This window comes from Polypterus senegalus, chromosome 14 (assembly GCF_016835505.1).
Source record: "Polypterus senegalus isolate Bchr_013 chromosome 14, ASM1683550v1, whole genome shotgun sequence".
Taxonomy (NCBI): domain Eukaryota; kingdom Metazoa; phylum Chordata; class Cladistia; order Polypteriformes; family Polypteridae; genus Polypterus; species Polypterus senegalus.
Genome location: NC_053167.1, coordinates 80747647 through 80767886, shown reverse-complemented (window position 1 = coordinate 80767886; position 20240 = coordinate 80747647). Strand labels below are relative to the sequence as shown.

General features: G+C 35.6%; 1 protein-coding gene across 1 annotated transcript in view; it reads left to right on the top strand.

Annotated features, from left to right (window-relative positions):
- dhx9 (DEAH (Asp-Glu-Ala-His) box helicase 9) overlaps positions 1-19583 on the top strand; it is a 48262-nt gene extending 28679 nt beyond the window's left edge. The window contains 15 exon segments of the mRNA XM_039734503.1: positions 738-894; positions 3526-3623; positions 4202-4415; positions 4518-4612; positions 4812-4885; positions 6812-6964; positions 7571-7731; positions 7809-7920; positions 8214-8375; positions 8774-8901; positions 10935-11164; positions 11258-11373; positions 16583-16783; positions 19018-19327; positions 19330-19583. Of these exon segments, the coding sequence (XP_039590437.1) occupies positions 738-894; positions 3526-3623; positions 4202-4415; positions 4518-4612; positions 4812-4885; positions 6812-6964; positions 7571-7731; positions 7809-7920; positions 8214-8375; positions 8774-8901; positions 10935-11164; positions 11258-11373; positions 16583-16783; positions 19018-19327; positions 19330-19395 (2277 nt within the window). The 3' untranslated portion in view covers positions 19396-19583.
- Positions 19584-20240: the final 657 nt, after the last annotated feature.

Genomic DNA, 20240 nt, shown 5'->3' with positions numbered 1-20240 from the left:
CAGTAGGTATAATAGCAAAATAGTTATAAAATCATAGCAATTTGGATCCATCGTCATTTTTTTCTTTTATTAAATTCATGTAACATTCCATGTAATCCCCCCCCCTTATTACTTTTTGTTTGAGACATCTCAAAATAAAAAAACTTTTGAAAAATTAAACACTGAAGGTGAAGACTCAACATATTGTCTTACTGTTTACAAGATACTGCATTATGCTTTGTAGCCTGATTCTTGTGTAATGTTTTAAAGCAGACATCTGCCTCTTCCTGAAACCTTAAACCAGATAAGCCAGTACAGTGTGGACAGTTGGTTGAATCTTTTGCATAATCTCTGTATGATAAATTAATCCCTACGGAGTCCTAAAAGTTGGAAAGTGAAAGTAGGATCAGTTAAGACAATAGATTGTCTTTTTACTGTAAATAATTACAAATAAACATTATTTGATAATTTTAACACATTTTAATTTAATGTTATTTTCTCTATATTTAGCTTTCCACATTTTGGATATAAATTGTCATTTAGTTGCATGATAGTCATTTATCTGTTCATGTGTTCTTGAGAAATTGTTCAATTAGCCGAAGCTTTAATTTATAAAGAATTGAACACTTACAGTATGTAATTCTTGTATTCTTGTACCCTTTTAAATATATTGTCTTGATGAAGCAACTTTGTGAAATCTTTTTTTGTGTCGTCTTGTAGTACATTTGTTTCTTTTTTTTTTTATGATTGTATTTTAGACAGATTTCCTTTTGGTGGTACTGAGGGACGTGGTGAAGGCTTTTCCAGAAGTTCGAATTATTTTAATGTCTGCCACCATTGACACTACAATGTTTAGGGAATATTTCTTTAACTGCCCTGTAATTGAGGTTTTTGGGCGTACATTCCCAGTTCAAGGTATTACCATCATTAAAGAGCCACTCTTTTTGGACATAATTTGTCTTTTATGCATGACTGTTTACCAGTGTTAAATATTTTGATGTATATTTATCTATTTTATATATGTTTTATATATGGTATTCCCTACTTAATAATTTGACTTAACACCATTTATTGCTTTATAAGCAAAATAATAAATTGCTAAATTGAAAAACACAGACTTAATAGTTTCCACTTAGTTGAGTACATGCATTCATTTGAATGTTTTTGTATACATACACTTGTGTACGTACAGAACTTTAATATTACATTATTTCTGTAGCTCTATAATCTATATTAAAGAGCAATATTACATTCGATCATGTGCTTGTAACATATGCAATCAAAAGAATTTTCAATTAAATGTCACAATGGCACGATAGATGCTGTATATGTACATTTTGTGATGACAGTGGAATTAATATTGTCTGAAAGAAAATTGTATAGAAAATGAAATCTTTTATATAGTGAATGTTTAGTTCATTCTGCTATGGAAGTCTGTAACATTCTCAGCATTTGAAAGATACAGTGGAACCTTGGTTTATGAGTGCTTTGCAAGACGAGCAAAATTTGTTTAATAAATTTTGACTTGATAAACGAGCGATGTCTTGCAATACGAGTAGTATGGATACACTTTGTCTGCTGAGCGCCCTGTGATCACAACTGAGCTGATGGTGGTTCTCTCTCTCTCTCTCTGCTCTTGAGGGCAATCATCTCCTATTCTCCGTCTGAGTCTGTGTGCCTCACTCATATAGTCAACATCCGTACGAGCGTATACTGTTTACTACAGCATTGCGTGTGTGTGTGTGTGCGCGTGCACGTACATGTGTGCTGTGAAGTGCAAGTCCCCATCTTGCTCCCCTAAACACGAAGCTGAGTCTCAGTACTTTAACAACACCAGCTTTATTCAGCTTGAAACAGCAACAGCGCTGTTATTTATTGTAGCGGTATCTTTATAATGTTCCTTGTATCGTCCATCGGCGGCAGGCGCTTATAGCATGTCTGCGATCTTTTTGGATGCACTTATACGGTGAACTGCTACAGCGCTGGGAGACTGCGATTGCTTTGGGACACTCTTCCGCGTGTCGTCCCGTTGGGTGGAATCCCACATGAGTTTAGAAACTCACTCACACTAGCCATGATTCTTTTTTGTACAGTGGTGTGAAAAACTATTTGCCCCCTTCTTGGGGTAATTTTGGTCGGCCGGCCACTCCTGGGAAGGTTCACCACTGTTCCATGTTTTTGCCATTTGTGGATAATGGCTCTCACTGTGGTTTGCTGGAGTCCCAAAGCTTTAGAAATGGCTTTATAACCTTTACCAGACTGATAGATCTCAATTACTTCTGTTCTCATTTGTTCCTGAATTTCTTTGGATCTTGGCATGATGTCTAGCTTTTGAGGTGCTTTTGGTCTCCTTCTCTGTGTCAGGCAGCTCCTATTTAATTGATTTCTTGATTGAAACAGGTGTGTTCAGGCCTGGGGGTGGCTACGGAAATTGAACTCAGGTGTGATACACCACAGTTAGGTTATTTAACAATGGGGCAATTACTTTTTCACACAGGGCCATGTAGGTTTGGATTTTTTTCTCTCTAAATAATAAAAAACATCATTTAAAAACTGCATTTTGTGTTTACTTGTGTTATATTTGACTAATGGTTAAATGTGTTTGATGATCAGAAACATTTTGTGTGACAAACATGCAAAAGAATAAGAAATCAGGAAGGGGGCAAATAGTTTTTCACACCACTGTATTTTTACTTTATATTTTGTATTAATCATTTTTATATGAATAGTTTTGAGTTGTGGAACGAATCATCTGAGTTTCCATTATTTTTTATGGGGAAATTCGCTTTGATATATACGAGTGCTTTGTTTCCGGAACGAATTATGCTCTCAAACCGAGGTTCCACTGTACTTAAATGTAGAACAAAATTCAGCATTTATGTTCTCTTTATACTTTGAATACAACATCACCTTTGAACCAAGTTTAGTTGCACTGTTACAGGATTTTAAATCAGTGGTATGCATAGAAATCATTGTTTGAAATACAAGAGTCAAATGATAAGCAACGGACCTGGAATAAAAGAGCTAAAAATACGCAAATTGAATTCAAGCTGAATTAAATGAAAAGTTAATAAGTGCAGTACTAACACCTACCTTATAAAATTTACAGTAATTTCCAAGATTAATGTGTAGAATAGTAAATAGTGTTTGTTTTTCATTCCTTTGACGAGACATTGGTATTGTTGGCTGTTTCAACTGAGGATGAAAGTAGTTTTCAGGAATATGAAATAAACAGCTGATCATAGCATGTCTCTGTCTGTCCCCCAATTATTGTGACAACCCCTTCTTAATACTTACACAGGTTTAAGCTACTGTAAGTTACTGTTTGATTTGCTTGTTTTTATTTAAAAAATAACCTATGGACATGAAAGCTAGTAGTTTTTGTGTTTTAAAGAAAATGAGCTCCCACTGAAAATGCTTATTTTAAAAGACAGCTAACCCATAAATCTCAGTAACCTGAACTGCGGGTATGTAGGTTTAATGTTTTAAAATAAAGGAATTCAGTTTTTCTGTTTACTTAAAAATATTGCAATTATTTAACCTTAGAATATTTCCTTGAGGACTGCATCCAGATGACTCAATTTGTTCCGCCGCCATCTGACAGAAAGAGAAAGGATAAGGAGGAAGAGGGTGGAGAAGAGGAGGTGAGTGCTATATATATTGCCACAGAAAATGAATGCCCAATAGTGTTTGTAATGTTTCATAGATTCTAGTATGCTTAATAACTTGGTTGAAAAACTGGTTCTTGGGACCTTCAATGATTATTGATGAGATACAGAATGATTCCTTCATTTCATGTGAGTTTTAAAACATTAGCATTTTTCAGATTTATTGAAATTTAAGCAGTTCAAGTCCTTTGAATAAACTGAAAATGGTACAAACGTAAGCAGTAAACTGTAGTGTGCACTACTTCAATATTCCCTCTGCCTTTCTGCTGCCCTTTATAAGAACAAAGAAAGTTGCAGGAAAACAAGGTTCATTGTTAGAATGGGATGAAAACCTGCAATCAGAGCCTTCTGGAGTGAGCTTCCCCATTCTTTATTCAAAATGTTTTCTATGGGGAATCTTTTTTAATTGTTTTATTCTTTAAAGTAAGTTTGGACACAGTGTGGTCTTTAATTAAAAAAAAAAAGTTCATTATCTTCATGCCAAAAGGTTTTACTAGGTTGGTTTTAACATTGTACCTTTTGTTAACTTACTCTGTGTGATTTTCTTTTTATAGACTAACTGTAATGTTATATGTGGGCCAGAATATGGACCAGAGACAAAGAGAGCAATGGCCTCAATGAATGAAAAGGAGACTCCATTTGAACTGATTGAAGCCCTGCTGAAATATATTCAGACCCTCAATGTTCCTGGTGCAGTACTTGTATTTTTGCCTGGATGGAATCTTATTTATTCTATGCAGAGGCATTTAGAAATGAACCCACATTTTGGTAAGAAGTTAAGAAGGCAAATCTGCATAAGCCTAGAATTATTTTTGAAATTGTCAGTGACTTTCCCCATTTATATAAAAAAAAATGTGTCCATGTTTTTAGGTAGCAGTCGTTACAGAATATTACCTCTGCATTCACAAATTCCCAGAGAAGATCAGCGTAAGGTTTTTGATCCTGTACCCTCTGATGTCACCAAGGTAAGAATTTTTTATATTGCATCAGCAGTTAAGATTTAGATTTTTTTTTTTTTCTCCCTCATGTTGTTTTCTACTTTTGTCAGTTTGTTTTGAAGCTGGGCAGTAAATGTCACCTTCATACTTTCTTAAAACTTTACATAATTCTGTTTTTCAGTTTGTCAGGTTGATTTTTTGCTAATTACCAACGTTTTTTTCACAGGTGATTTTGTCTACAAATATTGCAGAAACCAGTATCACCATAAATGATGTTGTGTATGTGATTGACTCATGCAAGTAAGTAGTTTGAATTCTGAAATGTACAAGTTGCAGTATGCTGACATATTTCAAATAAAGTCTGGATGCAGTCTTTGTTGGGACAAATGCAGCGTAAACATCAAGCAAAAGAGAAATTTGTGTTGTCTGCAGTGTATGAAAAATAGTTACTGTATTCACTAGTTACATCCTTGCAGTTTACCAGTTCTGAATCTAGCTGATTCAAAGAGCTGTAAGGAAAATAATACAAATAAGCAAAGTGGCCAGTAAAAAGTTTTTACTGAGTAAAAAAGGTTTTCTCATTAGCAGTCATGGGGCACAAGAGAAGCAGCTGTTTAGTTACTACTTTCTTATTTTTGGGCCCTCTCAAAATGCTCTTAAAAATACTCAAGTTGAAATATTATGAGTAAACTTCATAGATATAAACTGGTTGTGATGTGTGGATTTATAAGAAATTACAATACATTTAGTTGTGAAACAATTGGATTGTTATGTGGAGTAATGTTCTCCTGGAGGGGAACATCAGGGCGTTGATGCATGATCTTCACATGAAGATCATGGAAGACACTTAAAATAAACCATGAGATGAAGGAGATTGGCCACGGAGTGTCTCCTGGGGATCTTAACATGAGACTTTGTGCCAAGAGATTGACCCAGAACCGTCTCGCGATGACGTGGAACATGAGATTCTTGCAAGACACACCCTACTTACAATCAATATCAAATAAGCCCAGGGGCAGCAAAACACTGTCGTGTAGAGGAGGCTTTGAGCACACACAGATCTAGGGCTATCAGCGCATATAAAGCGTATAAGGACAATACGTTATAAATGAAAGGTAAACGGCTAAGCGAAGAAGAAAACAGTGTGGAGAAAAGAGACTCAAAAGCGTTGGAGAGAAGAAAAAGAATCTAGGTGTAAATTCAGAAAATAAGGAAATTATCAGCCCGGAACAAAGTGGGATTGGAAAAAAAGCACGTCCAATCCGGCTTAGAATTAAGACAGAGTAAAAAAAAAAAAAAGTAGAACTTCATAAACACGTTCACAAACATTGGCACTATACGACATGCAGAGCAGGTTAGAGATTATGAAAGCAGTGGAATTCGAAAAGCTCAAAGAAAAGGCGTAATACACATGTGGAGAAAGTTAAAGAATGTGAAAGTAGGAAAATTAAAGTATTAAAAAATGAAAGTAAAGCTCGCAGTAGCACAAACGAAAATTATTACTTGAAAAAGGAAAAATAATCACCACGGACCAGGTGTCATTGAGGGAAAAAAACAGGACAAAGCGAGGTCAGAAATAAAAAAAAAAAAAACAAGGGGGCCAAAGACATGCAGAGCAGGTTAGAGATAATGAAAACAGTGGAATTCAAAAGACTCGGGGGTGGGGGGGGAAACATAACACATACAGAGCAAGATACAGAATATGAAAGCAGAAAAAACAAAAGTGTCAAAACAAAGTAAACTTCGCATTAGCACAAAGAAAGAGAAATTATTATTCTGAGAAATAACGAAAAGGCGAATAGAGATCGAATATATTGACATAAGTGATATGTCAGAAGTATGTAAATATTGTAAGGCTTTGAAGTTTAAGTTAGAGAATTTCAAAACTGGAGTTTACCTCGCATGCATTTATTGGTTACTTTGCAAAAAAATATTAACTGCTGATGATGTAGATCATTTTGTCTGTGTTGAAATTCCAAACGGAGAAACCTATCCTGAATTATGTGAATCCCCCTAGTATTTAAAAAGTAAATTTATTTTGGATGTTAGAACTACAGTCTCAAGAGATTTACTGTAAATTGCTGTCACTAGCTATAATATTCTACAGAAGAAATGTGTGAGCTAAATTGTAAGTACAGTAACCTAGTGATTTTCAGACTTTTTTTTTTTTTATAATTTAGTCTAAGCAGACCATATTTAAGGGCATGTATTTTATTCTTGTTTTAGGCAAAAGGTTAAACTCTTTACATCCCACAACAATATGACAAATTATGCTACTGTCTGGGCATCAAAAACTAATTTAGAGCAGCGTAGAGGCAGAGCTGGCAGAGTTCGACCTGGGTTTTGCTTCCATCTGTGTAGTAGAGCTCGGTTTGAGAGGTACGTATGAAAAAAATTTTAAGTTACACTTGCACTATTTTAAAATGTCTGTTGTAAAGATTAACATACCATTACCAGTAATAGGAGCTTGGCTACTATTACATTTTTTTTTTAAATGGGAACCTGTAATTTTAATGAAAAAGCATTACTTTGTAATGTGTTTTTTTTTCTTAACTTCATTTTCAGTTTTGACCATTTTCACCTTTGTAATAATCAGCTTCAATAAGATCTGACACCTATAGTGTTAAATATAAGGGTTTACTTTTTGGAAGTGATCTTTTTTTCCAATAAAAGCACTGCTGTTTGTCTCTGTCCTGCTTGTTTGCTTAGAAGTTGTCTTACTAGTTGTTGTTTGTTTCTGTTATTAGACTTGCTTCATTGACACCAGTCTTGTTCATTCTTTCTTATTCCCATAGCATTAGTTTAAAACATTTAACAGTTCATTAGTACTATATATAATGATGGCCTACAATTTAAAATGTCTTACTGTTTTATATTAGAGTGCACTCTATTGTAGTTATAATGCATTTTAATATGCAGTGAATATCAGATATAAAAGCCTCACTGATAACAGGTCTGTATGTAATTTTGTTTTCTATTTGGTAGGCTTGAAACGCATATGACTCCGGAAATTTTCCGTACTCCACTCCATGAAGTTGCATTAAGTATTAAGCTGCTTAGACTAGGTGGAATTGGTCACTTTCTTTCAAAAGCAATTGAGCCACCTCCTTTGGATGCAGTGATTGAAGCAGAACATACTTTAAGAGGTATGGTTTTCCTTATTTGAGAATCATTAAAGTAAATATTTGTGAACTGTGCCTTATCTAAATTTATATAATTTCAGAGCTAGATGCCTTAGACCTCAATGATGAGCTTACTCCATTGGGCAGAATACTCGCAAAGCTCCCTATTGAACCACGGCTGGGAAAAATGATGATAATGGGCTGTATTTTCAAGTGAGCATCTGCATTTTTTTCTGGATGGAAATATTCAGGATTATTAGAAAGTTTTACTAATGGAGATGATTAAGGTCTTATACTCTTTACTTGCCAAAACCTGATGTCATTTTGAAATTTAAGCAAATCAGTATTTTTTTTTTTTTTTTTTGCTTTAATCTGTCATTGATATTGTTTCATGTCATTTTTAATTTTAATGGTTAGTTTGTTATTAATGTCTGTTTTGTCACTAATTTGATACTTCAGAAGAGTATCTTTAAGCAGTAAACTGTCATTTGTTTGTCTCTTTTTAGTGTTGGTGATGCTGTTTGCACAATATCAGCTGCTACTTGTTTTCCTGAACCGTTTATTAGTGAAGGAAAACGGCTGGGTTTTGTTCACAGAAATTTTTCAGGGACTCGATTCTCTGATCATGTAGCTTTGTTATCCGTTTTTCAAGCCTGGGATGATGCTAGGTACGTGCAGTGTTTTGTACATTTTTTAATTTATTTTGTAGAGGAAAGAATATGATATGCAGAATGAGTAATTTATAACTTTTGTTTTTCCAATTGCTTGACCTAGTTGCCATTACTTTTGTTTATTGTGAAAAATTGATGGTATTCGGTCTGGGAAGTAAGTTATAGTGCAAAAAACGTAGATTTAGAGGTATATCTTTACACAGAAAACTAACATGGAGTATGCTAATGTTGTTGAAAGTAGCACTTGAGAAACTTTCATACTTGTTTATACAATATTTTTCAGATGTTATATGAACGAAAGTGGATTTACTCATCAACATTTGTTAACACAGATATAAAGAATTAATTGTACCTAACAAAATTATCATATTCCTAACTGCATTTTTATTCCTCAGAATGGCAGGTGAAGAGGGAGAAATTCGCTTCTGTGAGCACAAAAAGCTTAACATGGCAACTTTAAGAATGACATGGGAAGCTAAAGTTCAACTCAAGGATATCCTTGTTAATTCTGGATTTCCAGAAGGTACGTAAGATAAGAAAACTGGTGAATAGTCCCTTTCATTTGGAAACTATTTAATAAAATTCATTGTTTAAAGTACTTATGCTTTGATATTAAATGGTAATAGGGAGCAGAGACAATCTCCTGGGAGCATTAGGTACATGGATCATGATCCAATAGGTTTAATTGCAGCTTATGGTCATCCTGACCTTCATGTCTTTGAAGTATGTGTGAACGTTAGTAGAAAATGTGAAAATCTGACACAGAATGAGCCCTGTCCAGGATTTGAGAGCATGCACTCTAGAACTGGGAGGCATTACAGTAATCCCTCCTCGATCGCGGGGGTTGCGTTCCAGACCCCTCCCCCCACCCCAAAAGGTGAAAATCCGCGAAGTAGAAACCATATGTTTGTATGGTTATTTTTGTATATTTTAAGTCCTTCTAAACTCTCCCACACTGTTTATAAATATTCCCTGCACAGTTATACAGCATAATCCCTTTGTATTCTCTTAGATATTAGGTAAGCTTCGTTGAAATTATGTATATAAACACTGTTTATATACAGTAAAACCTAAATATTATTTTAGATATCGAGTGTCTCCGATATCACATGTTACAGCCATTATGATAGACAGGCCACCAGCAATAAATACGTACAATGCAAGAAAAATAGTATACAGTAAATGTGTGTACAGTGACACTAAACGTACGTACATGTACTAAGTACTGTAAGTAGAAAATTAATTATGGTTACTCATCAACAATGACACGATGACTTGTCCAATAACAATGAGTTTAATTTTACTGCACAACAAAGGAGAGTGTTACAGCCCTTCTAAAGGAGCCTCTTCAGGTGATTGTGTAGCACTGCCGTTGTTCTTCTGGAAGTCTTCAATCCAAATCCCTAAAGCAAATTCCATCCAAACTACTGCCTTATTACATCCACTTACAACTTGTTTTGCACCCTGGTTAAAAGGACACTGCGGCCATAGATCTTATTCCTATCCTACTTTTTAAATAAAAAGAATCATAGCCTCATTGATGCTGTAATGGCGTCCTACAGCGGTGTAGTTTTTCCCTTCCTTCAACAAATCCAAAACGTTTACCTTTTCGGCAATCGTTAACATCTTCCGTTGGCGCTTGGGCACGGCCCCAGGAGCAGATCGTTTTGGAGCCATAATGAAGGGCTTGACTATGCACAAAGATAAACACAAAAGAGCACAAAAGTTAACTCTTTACACAGTGAAACACGTTGATGCTGAATGAGCGAGACGAGACTTCCTGGTTAACACTGCATTCAGTACACAGGAACTTAACTGTGTACTCTGATTAGTTAGCTTCTCAGTCATCCGCCAATAGCGTCCCTTGTATGAAATCAACTGGGTAAACCAACTGAGGAAGCATGTGCAGGAAGTAAAAAGACACATTGTCCGCAGAACCCGCGAAGCAGCAAAAAATCCGTGTTATATATTTAGTTATGCTTGCATATAAAATCCGCGATGGAGAGAAGCACGATATAGCGTGGGATTACTGTAATGCTAATCATTGAGCTGTTGTCCTGAGCATAAATTTGGCTAAATGTAGCTAACTAAAATAGCATTCTCAGATAGCTATTAAGACAATACAAATTTGTGAGGGCTTGGGGCTCATCTCTTCAGTATCGGTGCAAATCAATAATTAACACTGGACACAGCACTATTCCAAGTTGGGGCATCCTCACACTTACAGAGTAAAACCACCAGTGTTAAATTCTCTTAAGGTTATCAAAGCAATCATTGAAAGTGTATATATGAGCAGAGATGACCCATATACACTTAAGAGTTAATTAGCACTGGTTAATTTATTGCATTAATTTGAATTCCCTGATTTCTTAAATCTTTTTGGAGCTTCTTGGAAAAATAGCTGTTTATGCCTTTATTATTTTACTACTGTACTATCAATACTATACAACTGTATTTTACATTAATAATAATAATCCTTTTTTTTTGCTCAAGGGATGTCTGAAATTAGTCAGTTAATTTTTTCAATTGTAGTAAAATATTTATTTCTTCCAACAGAGTGCTTGCTGACACAGGTATTCAGTAACACTGGTCCTGATAACAATCTAGATGTGGTAATTTCTCTCTTGGCATTTGGATTTTATCCAAATGTGTGTTATCACAAAGAAAAAAGAAAAATTCTTACCACAGAAGGCCGTAATGCTTTAATTCACAAGTCCTCCGTCAACTGTCCCTTCAGCAGTCAAGATATGAAGTATCCTTCACCTTTTTTTGTATTTGGTGAAAAGGTTGGTTGAAATTTCTTACCGAAGTAATTCCTTTTTATTATTTTGTTTTTCACATGCTAAATTAAAGTTCACCTTTTTTTTCTTTTTTTCTAGATTAGGACACGTGCAATATCTGCAAAAGGAATGACTTTAGTTAGTCCGCTCCAGCTCCTACTGTTTGCTTCAAAGAAAGTTGTTTCAGAAGGTCAAATCATTATCCTTGATGAATGGTACGAGTTTAGCTGCATTTGTATGTGCCTTGTTTATGATAATGGCCCAAACAATGTTTATATAAAATCTTCTTTGTATCAGACGGTTTTTCTCCTCTATTTCCCCTGAAGGCATTCTCAAGTGATTTCTGCATCTTCTCAAATTCATGGTTTTCTGAGCCCTCTGTAGCCATTATTTTATTGACAAGAAATTACCTATTCAAACTTGATCTAGCAGCAATGTATGATTTATAATAGTTCAGATAATCTATTTTATTGTAAATGGTTATGCTCACTTAAATTCCTGGTTCAGTGACTGTTTGGTTAACATTTACTTTAAAAAGAATGCTTGTGTGTCAGTCAGTGTATTTACAAGCTCACACAATCTGGTTAAGGTGAATAACCCAAATTTCAGGCAGAGACCTGATTTCTTAATAATCCACGTTTACATACACAAGTAATCTTCTGGAGTTCTCCTTTGTCAAAACTCTCCAACGTAGTTAAACATACTCATTGGCCACCATGAATAAGCACGATGTCTGTGATTTTTTTATGTTTTTATTAGGAGTGTGTGATATGTATTGTCTTCGATAATGTTAATTGTTTTAATGATTTGCGAACAGAAATAATTTACGATGTCACTCATTTTGCAAAAAACTATCAAAAACATATCTAGAGAGTCCACGCATTCACTTTCTTACATAAAATAACAGACTACTGTGCGTCTACAAAGCAAGTGCATGGTTAGAGAAGGTCCCTTTTGCTGGTTGTGGGATGGGCGGAGCGAGGTTTAGAGCTCAGAGGATTGTGCACATACATTGTGTGTTTAGGATTTCAGACCCACCCATGTAACTTTGTGTTTGCGTAGTTAGATGTGGGCAGTTCAGTTTGTTGCCTCCTGTTTGCCACTACCAACGCACTTCTTTGTTTTCCTCCCAGAATGATTGGGTCATAAAATGCTATGTCTCTCTATTATAAAAGAAAATCCTGCGATGAGACATGATCTTACAGAGAGGCACAGACACTTTCATTTCCCGCAACACGGTCAAGACACGTCATCCTGACGTCCATTGGAAGCATGTTCCCGTGAGACGGTGACTTGTCAAACAAGATTATGGTCATATAACTTCAGTTGTTGCCCCCCTCTACTTAGAACCATTTGCCCTACTTACAACCATTTTCAAACAAGATCACGGTCATCTAAACAGCAAAGATGAGCAGCTCTAAAACGATTGATAAGTTGAAGATGACACAACCACGAGTAAGTGAAGAAAGAGCCGCGTGTCGAAAAAAGACCCAAAAGCGTTGGAGAGAAAAGAATGCACAAAGAAATGGGATAATTAGCCCGGGTTACTCAGTGAAATAACGGAACAGCAAGCACTGATCGAATATATGGACATAGGCAATGTGTCAGAAGTTTGTAGATATTGTAAGGCTTTAAAGTTTAAGTTGGAGACTTGTAGATCAGTGAATTTGTGTTGCCATCAGGGAAAAGTACTGCTACTTCCCAATGAAGAGACGTTTCCGTGAAAAGTAAAAGATTTGTTTGGTGAACAGGAAATCCACAAACACTAAAGGAAAATATGTGTCTACAATAATTTTCGCGTTAGCATCATTCAATGCACAATACATTGATTTACACAATAATGGACGATACGCTATGGTCCCGCAACTATTAAAGCTATGGCAAGTTTAATTAAAAAAAAAACACAATTTGGTCAGGTGTATATTTGATTACGGAGAAGTGCTGCAAAATATAACCAAAAGAGTTAAACGATCTGACGTACTAGAAACTATACAGCCAATAATGGATACAAATCCATACGTCCAAAAGTATCTCAATTTACATGACATTCATCTAGAGAGCACAAAGAAATTTTCTTGGATTTCTATCTGAATCCGAAATATCAGTCGTATTTATAATAAACTAACATGACGAATTGTCAGCGATAATAGTTTAGAAAGATGGAGATATCAAAGACAGAGTAGATATTCGTGTATATCCAAAGGCAAAGCACGATTCATCATTTCTGTCAAAAACATCGCCACATTCAGATCCTTTACTCTTTCCTTTGCTTTTCCCAGATAGCGAAACAGGATGGTCGTATAATATGAAACAAACACATTCAGAAAAACAACACCCACACAAATATTCCAGGTCCAAATTAACGATACGTTCCCATGTATTTAACCCACTTCTATCATCTCAACGTCTATCGCAACATTAAATTATTAATGCGTATCTAAAAGTCGAAGCTAATCGTCGTCTCTTTATTGAATCGAATCAAGCAACACTTAGGATGGAACCAATGCAAGGGCTCATTGATTACGTTCAAAATTCAAATATCAATAGTTCAGCCAAATTCAAAATAGGTAAAGCATTAATATTACCTTCTTTATATCAAGGTTGTCCAAGAGCATTGCAACAGTTATATCATGATGCAATGGCAATATCCCGAACTATCAGTCGGCCAGATTTGTTTACAATGACGTGCAATCCAAAATGGCCAGAATTCCGCAGATTTTTAAGAACAATGCCACTGGCTACATTGGCTCTGGATATTCTCACTTTCGTCAGTAGGTTGTTTTATCAGAAAGTAATTTACACCATGGAATTTCAACAACGGGGTTTGCCTCTCATGCATTTATTGATTACTTTGCAAAATAAATGAACTGCTTATAATGTAGATCGGTTTGTCTGTGCTGAGATTACAAACCGAGAAACCAGTCCCGAATTATGGTACAAAGTCATTAAACAAAAGTGTTTAAATAAGTTTTTACGGAAATTTTAAAATAAAAAGTGAATATAATGCATATGTAACAATTCCCATAAAAACAAAATAAATTGTATTTCCACTGGACCAAACCCGGGGGTTGGTGAGCGAAGCCCCCTAGTAAGCTACAAAATATTAAGAAGTTAAACATTTTAGAATAAGTTTCTTTCTGCTGTCTTCTGTTTAACACTCAAACACTTAAGAGAAGTCGCACGATCGCTTATGTTCTTTTACTATACAGAAGATTTGTTTCTCAACTTTCCAAAGATACTCTGTGCTGCTGCTGGATTGTTACAGCAGGTGAATGCTTCAGTGAGAGAATATTGAGTTAGCACGTAGCCTGCACTTGAAGTGAGGCAGTTTTTTTTTTTTATTTCAGCTGCAGAGTATCTCCCTTGCTGTCGTATTTCCAAACCAATCAAATGCCTCATGAAGGAGGTGCTCAAAGTAAGGGAGGTGATTTTGAACTTCATACAGCAGTGCTGCTCTTATTAACCTGAAGTTCATTCTGCTGTCTTCTGTTTAACATCCCACTAACTAATTAATAACACATTTACAGTTCATTTAAACAAAATATCCTACAATAATTACGACAGGATCAAAGCCATTAAAGCAGCAGCTATGCCAGAACTTCCCAAATTGGGGAAACCTGTACATCCCTGCATCAAGGAGTCCTTCCGAGAATGCTTTCGGCACTGGAGGAAATGTTGTAACATGGACCTACTGTTTCTGTCATACAACTTGAAGTTTCCTCAGTAGAATTTTATTATTGTTTTATTTTTTCTGATTATCTTTGTGCAATATTGGACAGAACTTGAAGTTAGTAATGTATTTTAAAATGTTATCAGTTTGGGGTTTTTTAATTTTTGTGTAATATGTGACAAAATTTGTTTTCAGATGCTTTTTTTTTTGCTGTGCGGTATTTGACAGAACAGGATTTTAACACTATTGTATGTTAAGAGTTTTGTTCTTGCTTGTATGCTGCACAGTTCGTCTTATAGCAGAGCAGTTTGTTTATCCAGACTGTAATGTTCATACCTCCTAGTTCAATAATTTGTATTTTATTCCCTTTTGAATAGATATCTTGTTTACAATAATGGAAAGTGTGTTTAAAGTGCTGTCATTATAATGGTTTTGTTGGTCTTAGTGAAATTTTTTGTGTAAATCCAGTAGGCCGTTTTTGAAATAGTTTACTTTTACTTGCATTGTTTGATCTTTCTAATACTTTGACAATTTTAATTTAGTTTCCTTCAGTTTTAAGTAAATAAGACCTGTTTTCCTTAACTGTTTCATTAAATCTCATTAGTAAGCTTCAATTAATATCTTATTAATACAACCAAGATAGATCAATAGGACTTTTACAAACACGTTTTTTAGAAGATGCAAAATATTGTATAATTTTAGTTCTCGTACCAGAAGATATCAAGATATAATTTTTTGCCAATATTGCACACCTAGTTTTTAGTCATACTAACGCTTTATAGGTTTCTGTTAACAGGTTGCACCCAACAAACTATTTTCAACTTAGCTGTGTGTTTGAGCCTTGCTGCTGAAATAATAACACATGTATTTATACTTAGATAAGTATTGCTTTAGGTTGCTTGATAGTTTAAAATGTAATCGGACTACTTAACACACGTTATGTTTAATGTGTTGCCCTACTACTCTCGAGATTGTATTGCTGAGTTTAGAACTATATTTTCAGGTCATCAACACCAACTTACTGTTTTCTGAGATATTTAAACAGATTATTTCAGCCAGGAGAGGGATGTGATCCGCCAAACATTTCCCTCTGGAAATGTATTTTGTGAACTTTTACTCATAGTTGCTAAAAATGTGTGTAATGCAAACATCTTCATAGATTGGCAGGGTGCAGTGGACATCCACAGGTATTTTAGAAGTCAGGTTTCTGTGAATAATCAGTATGTTAATATACAAACTCCACTGTGAGGCCAGCAATATTTTGAAGGGGTTACAGAGTACAGTAGTCAAGACCAGAATAAAGGTAAAATGATTTGTCAGGTTGTGTTAGGCATTCACTTAGACAGTTAATTTGACAAATGAGGCCTTATTGGGACTAGTTGGAACTATCCATCCATCCATCCCTCCATTATCCAACCCACTATATCCTAACTACAGGGTCATGGGGATCTGCTGGAGCCAATCCCAGCCAACACAGAGTGCTAGGCAGGAAACAAATCCTGGGCAGGGCGCCAGCCCACTGCAGTAGTTGGAACTAAGGTTAGCAAACGAAAACATGGGTGTGTTTTTTACAAATTTTGATTAATTGAAATTGTAATACACTTGTTTTTATAATTTTAGTACGCTACCTAGTACTATATCTTGAACCTTTGGATTTTTGATTTTGCTATTTTGTTTTACAAGTGAATAATTCTAAGTTAGCTATTTCTAATTTTTTTAAAATAAGTTTCTTAAACTGAATGCTTTTGTTGCAGGATCAAGCTTAAAATGTCACACAGTGTTGCAGCTTATATTACTGCTTCAAAAGCAGGCATAGAAGCACTTGTTGTTGAAGTATCTAAAGATCCAGAGTACATAAGACAAATGGACCCAGTGAATGAACGCTTGCTGAATGTTGTGCGTTATATTTCAAGACCATCAGCAGCTGGTATTAACTTAATGGTGAACAATGCAAGGTAAGTAATTCATTATTTGAAGTACAGTATATGGAGATTAAGCAAAAAACCTTAGTTTTGTGTTTTATACACTGCTTTATCATCCAGTTAATATTAGCTAATTTTCATTCTTAATTTACTGTCAAGTGTAAGTTTATAATATCAAGACTTTACATCTTAGAAATTGAGTACAGGACAGAGTCAGTGGAATTTCATTATAATACTATGAGTAAAATTATACAATATCCACTTGTCTGCCCATGATTGTGACTAAATCTTACTTTGAGAAGTGTCTTAAGGCTGTGTCAGATTAGGTCATTTTTTCAGCAGTTTTAAGTCCTAGCATTCATTTACTCAAGAGTCTGTGGCAGTCAGTGGTGCTCTCCCATGAGCCAACCACCTAATGACATGCCCTGCAACTCACTCCAAGTAATCTGTGACTCGCTCCATTAAAATCAAACCAGTTAAAGCACTTTGAGCTACTTTTTGTATGAAAATGTGCTATATAAATAAATGTTGTTGTCTTTAGTTGTAGCGTGGGCTCTTAGTTAGAAGAAAAACTGCAGTTTGTACAAGTATTCAGTCCCTGTGTTTTACATGGGTGAAGTACAGTTGCCTAATCAATAAATTATTAAAATGACTACAACAATTTTTAAATAGCCCATGTATGGTAGAAATATTCTGACAGTGTATGTGAAGGACTGTGAAAATGAGGATTAAACTGTACAAAAGCATTTATTAGGAAAAGAGTATTAAACATTTACTTGCACACACAAAGCCAGGATAAAGTGAGGAACCTGGTTTCTTAAAAACCTCAGTTTACATCTGCAAGTCCACTTAGTCTCTCCTTTGGCAAAATGCTCTAATATTATAAATATGAGTTAAAAAAAACAAACATTAACAGCTGCCGTAAATCCTAAAACAAGCATGAAGTCTGCCTCACGAACGGTGTGGGGAACATTACTTTTGAAAGTAACTTAGTAACTTGTCTCGTTACTTACAAAAAAAAAAAAAAGTAAATACAGTCATGCACAGATTTACGGCCGACCCAGTTGAGGCAATTCGTACTTAGTTTAGGGCCATTGGAAAACAGTAGTTATAATATTCTACAAATTGCTAAACCCAGCTGTAGTAATAAATCTTCTGTTATTCTTCTTATGATGTCATAGGGTATTTTATGTGTTCTAACTGTTGAAACCAGTGACTGCAAACTGATTCAGTGATTGAAAAACACTTCTTTACACGGACTCTGAGACATAAAGATTGGATTGTGCTGCTCTGTACTGGCAGTTAAAGTATGCATACCGATGACCCACACCAGACCCACAGAGTATCAGTTGCAGTGGATATGTATAATTTGCAACCGACATATGGCCAAATGGCCTGTCCCAAACAGAGCCGAAGTTGGCACATGACCTGTATGTTGTTTAGTTACTCATCATAGAATGTAATGTGTTACAAACATTGCATTTTTTTTTTATTTTCCTAAGCCCGAGCCACTGATGAATCACAGTGTGAACACGGTGTCACTTGATTTGCACTGTTTTAACATATTCTGTTTTAGCAAACAGCTGGATTAAAACTCAGCTGATACTCCGTTAATAGGTTTTTTACCAGTCACACCTCTCTAAATTATGGAGAAAAATATTTCAATATAGGGTTTTTTTCCAGCAAAATTCAGGAATGTGTATCAAGGCTGTGAATACTCTTACAAGGCACTGTATTATGGAATACATTCTTTTTAAAACTTTTATTTCAGATTATAAAGGTGACAGTGCAAGAGTATCTGTAGATTTCTTGTGGCATAACAGGTTTTATGCCTTCAAATTGGGTAGAGTTGCCACACTGATCCACTGGCCAAGATAAGGTTTTTGCAACTGTCACTCTGCTCAGTTTTCAGCTATGAATGGTTGGTCATTAGCAAAACTTTAAAGTATTGAAAGGGAAGGAAGTTCATATTTTGCTTACTTGAACTGGATATTGGTTAACTTATCACCAGGGCTTCACACAGTTAATTCTTGTTTAACATAAGAATTGTACATTCATTTTGGTGTAAGTGCCATAAATTAGAAGTGTGAAAAACATGGGCTTGAATAAGTGGTGATAACTGTTTGCTTTTGTTTTTTTAATTTCAGCAAGCTAACTCTGATATCTCTTAGGCCTTGGTTACACAGTGACAATTGAGTACAAATGAATATATTAAAGTATCAACATCTATATGATATGATATAATCAACTAACTTTTTTTCCTTTAGGTTTGGTGATGGTCCTCGTCCTCCTAAAATGCCAAGATTTGATGGAAATGGTGGTTACAGAGGGCGAGGAGGATACCAGGGCGGTGGTGGATACAGAGGAGGAGGACGAGGAGGTGGCTATGGTGGAGGCGGTGGTTATGGTGGAAGAGGGTATGGTGGCGGTGGTTATGGTGGAGGAGGGGGAGGGGGAAGAGGCAGTTATGGAGGAGGGGGAAGTGGTTATGGTGGTGGAAGGGGAAGCTATGGTGGAGGAGGGTACAATAGAGGAGGAGGAGGAGGGGAAGGTGGTGGCTACAGAGGGGAGGAGGAGGGGAAGGTGGTGGCTACAGAGGAGGAGGATTTCGAGGTGGTTATGGAAATAGAGGTGGGGGTTACTGAAGGACCCAAAGAATATCAAGAAAATGTGCATTCCTTCCTGAATATAGTTTTAACAATAAATTGATTAGAGTCAATTTCTGTATTCTCATATTAAATATATGGGATGCAGCTTTCTGTCCGTGCAATATTCGTATGCATCCTTTTAATTTTTTTTATTTTCTTTTAAGTGTAATACACAATGAAAATAAGTTGTTTGTAAATGTTTGAGCAGAATAATAAAATGTACAAAAAAAAAACTTCTCTATTTCTAGTCCTTATTTATGTGCGCTAGATAGCCCATAAGCTTTTTATTAAAAACAGTTAATCAATTTTCAGATCGTATATGGTGCTTTTCGAAACTCGGCATTCCTTAAATAACTCTTAATGAAAATGACTTCAGCTACTCAGTTGAAATTGAATGTACAGTAAAGATCATTACATTTAAAAACTGCCTTCATTTTCTTTATGTGCATTTAATGAAGTTTCCTTTAAAAAAAATAAATAAGTGCTGAAGTAGTGGTCCACAGTTAATATACATGGAGATATGGGGGAATTATCAGATTGTTTCCAGTTTTGGGACACTTGGAACTGAAAGCAAGCTAGATGGGTGTGTTTTGGGCGCAGCATGGCCCCTGGACATTTGCAACATACAAGTCTTTATTAGTTGGTGGTCAGCCAACTTTTCACGGCATACATCCAACTTTTAAGGTTCTGACAGTAGTGCAAACAGTGGGTGCTGTCACCTTTGATGGGTGGTTGCTTTGTCTCCTTGTTTGGAGCTCTTTCATTTCAGCATGGCAAGGCTGCTCTATGCCACTTTTCCAGCAGTACAACACTGACCACACAAGGATGCCATGTTGCATTTG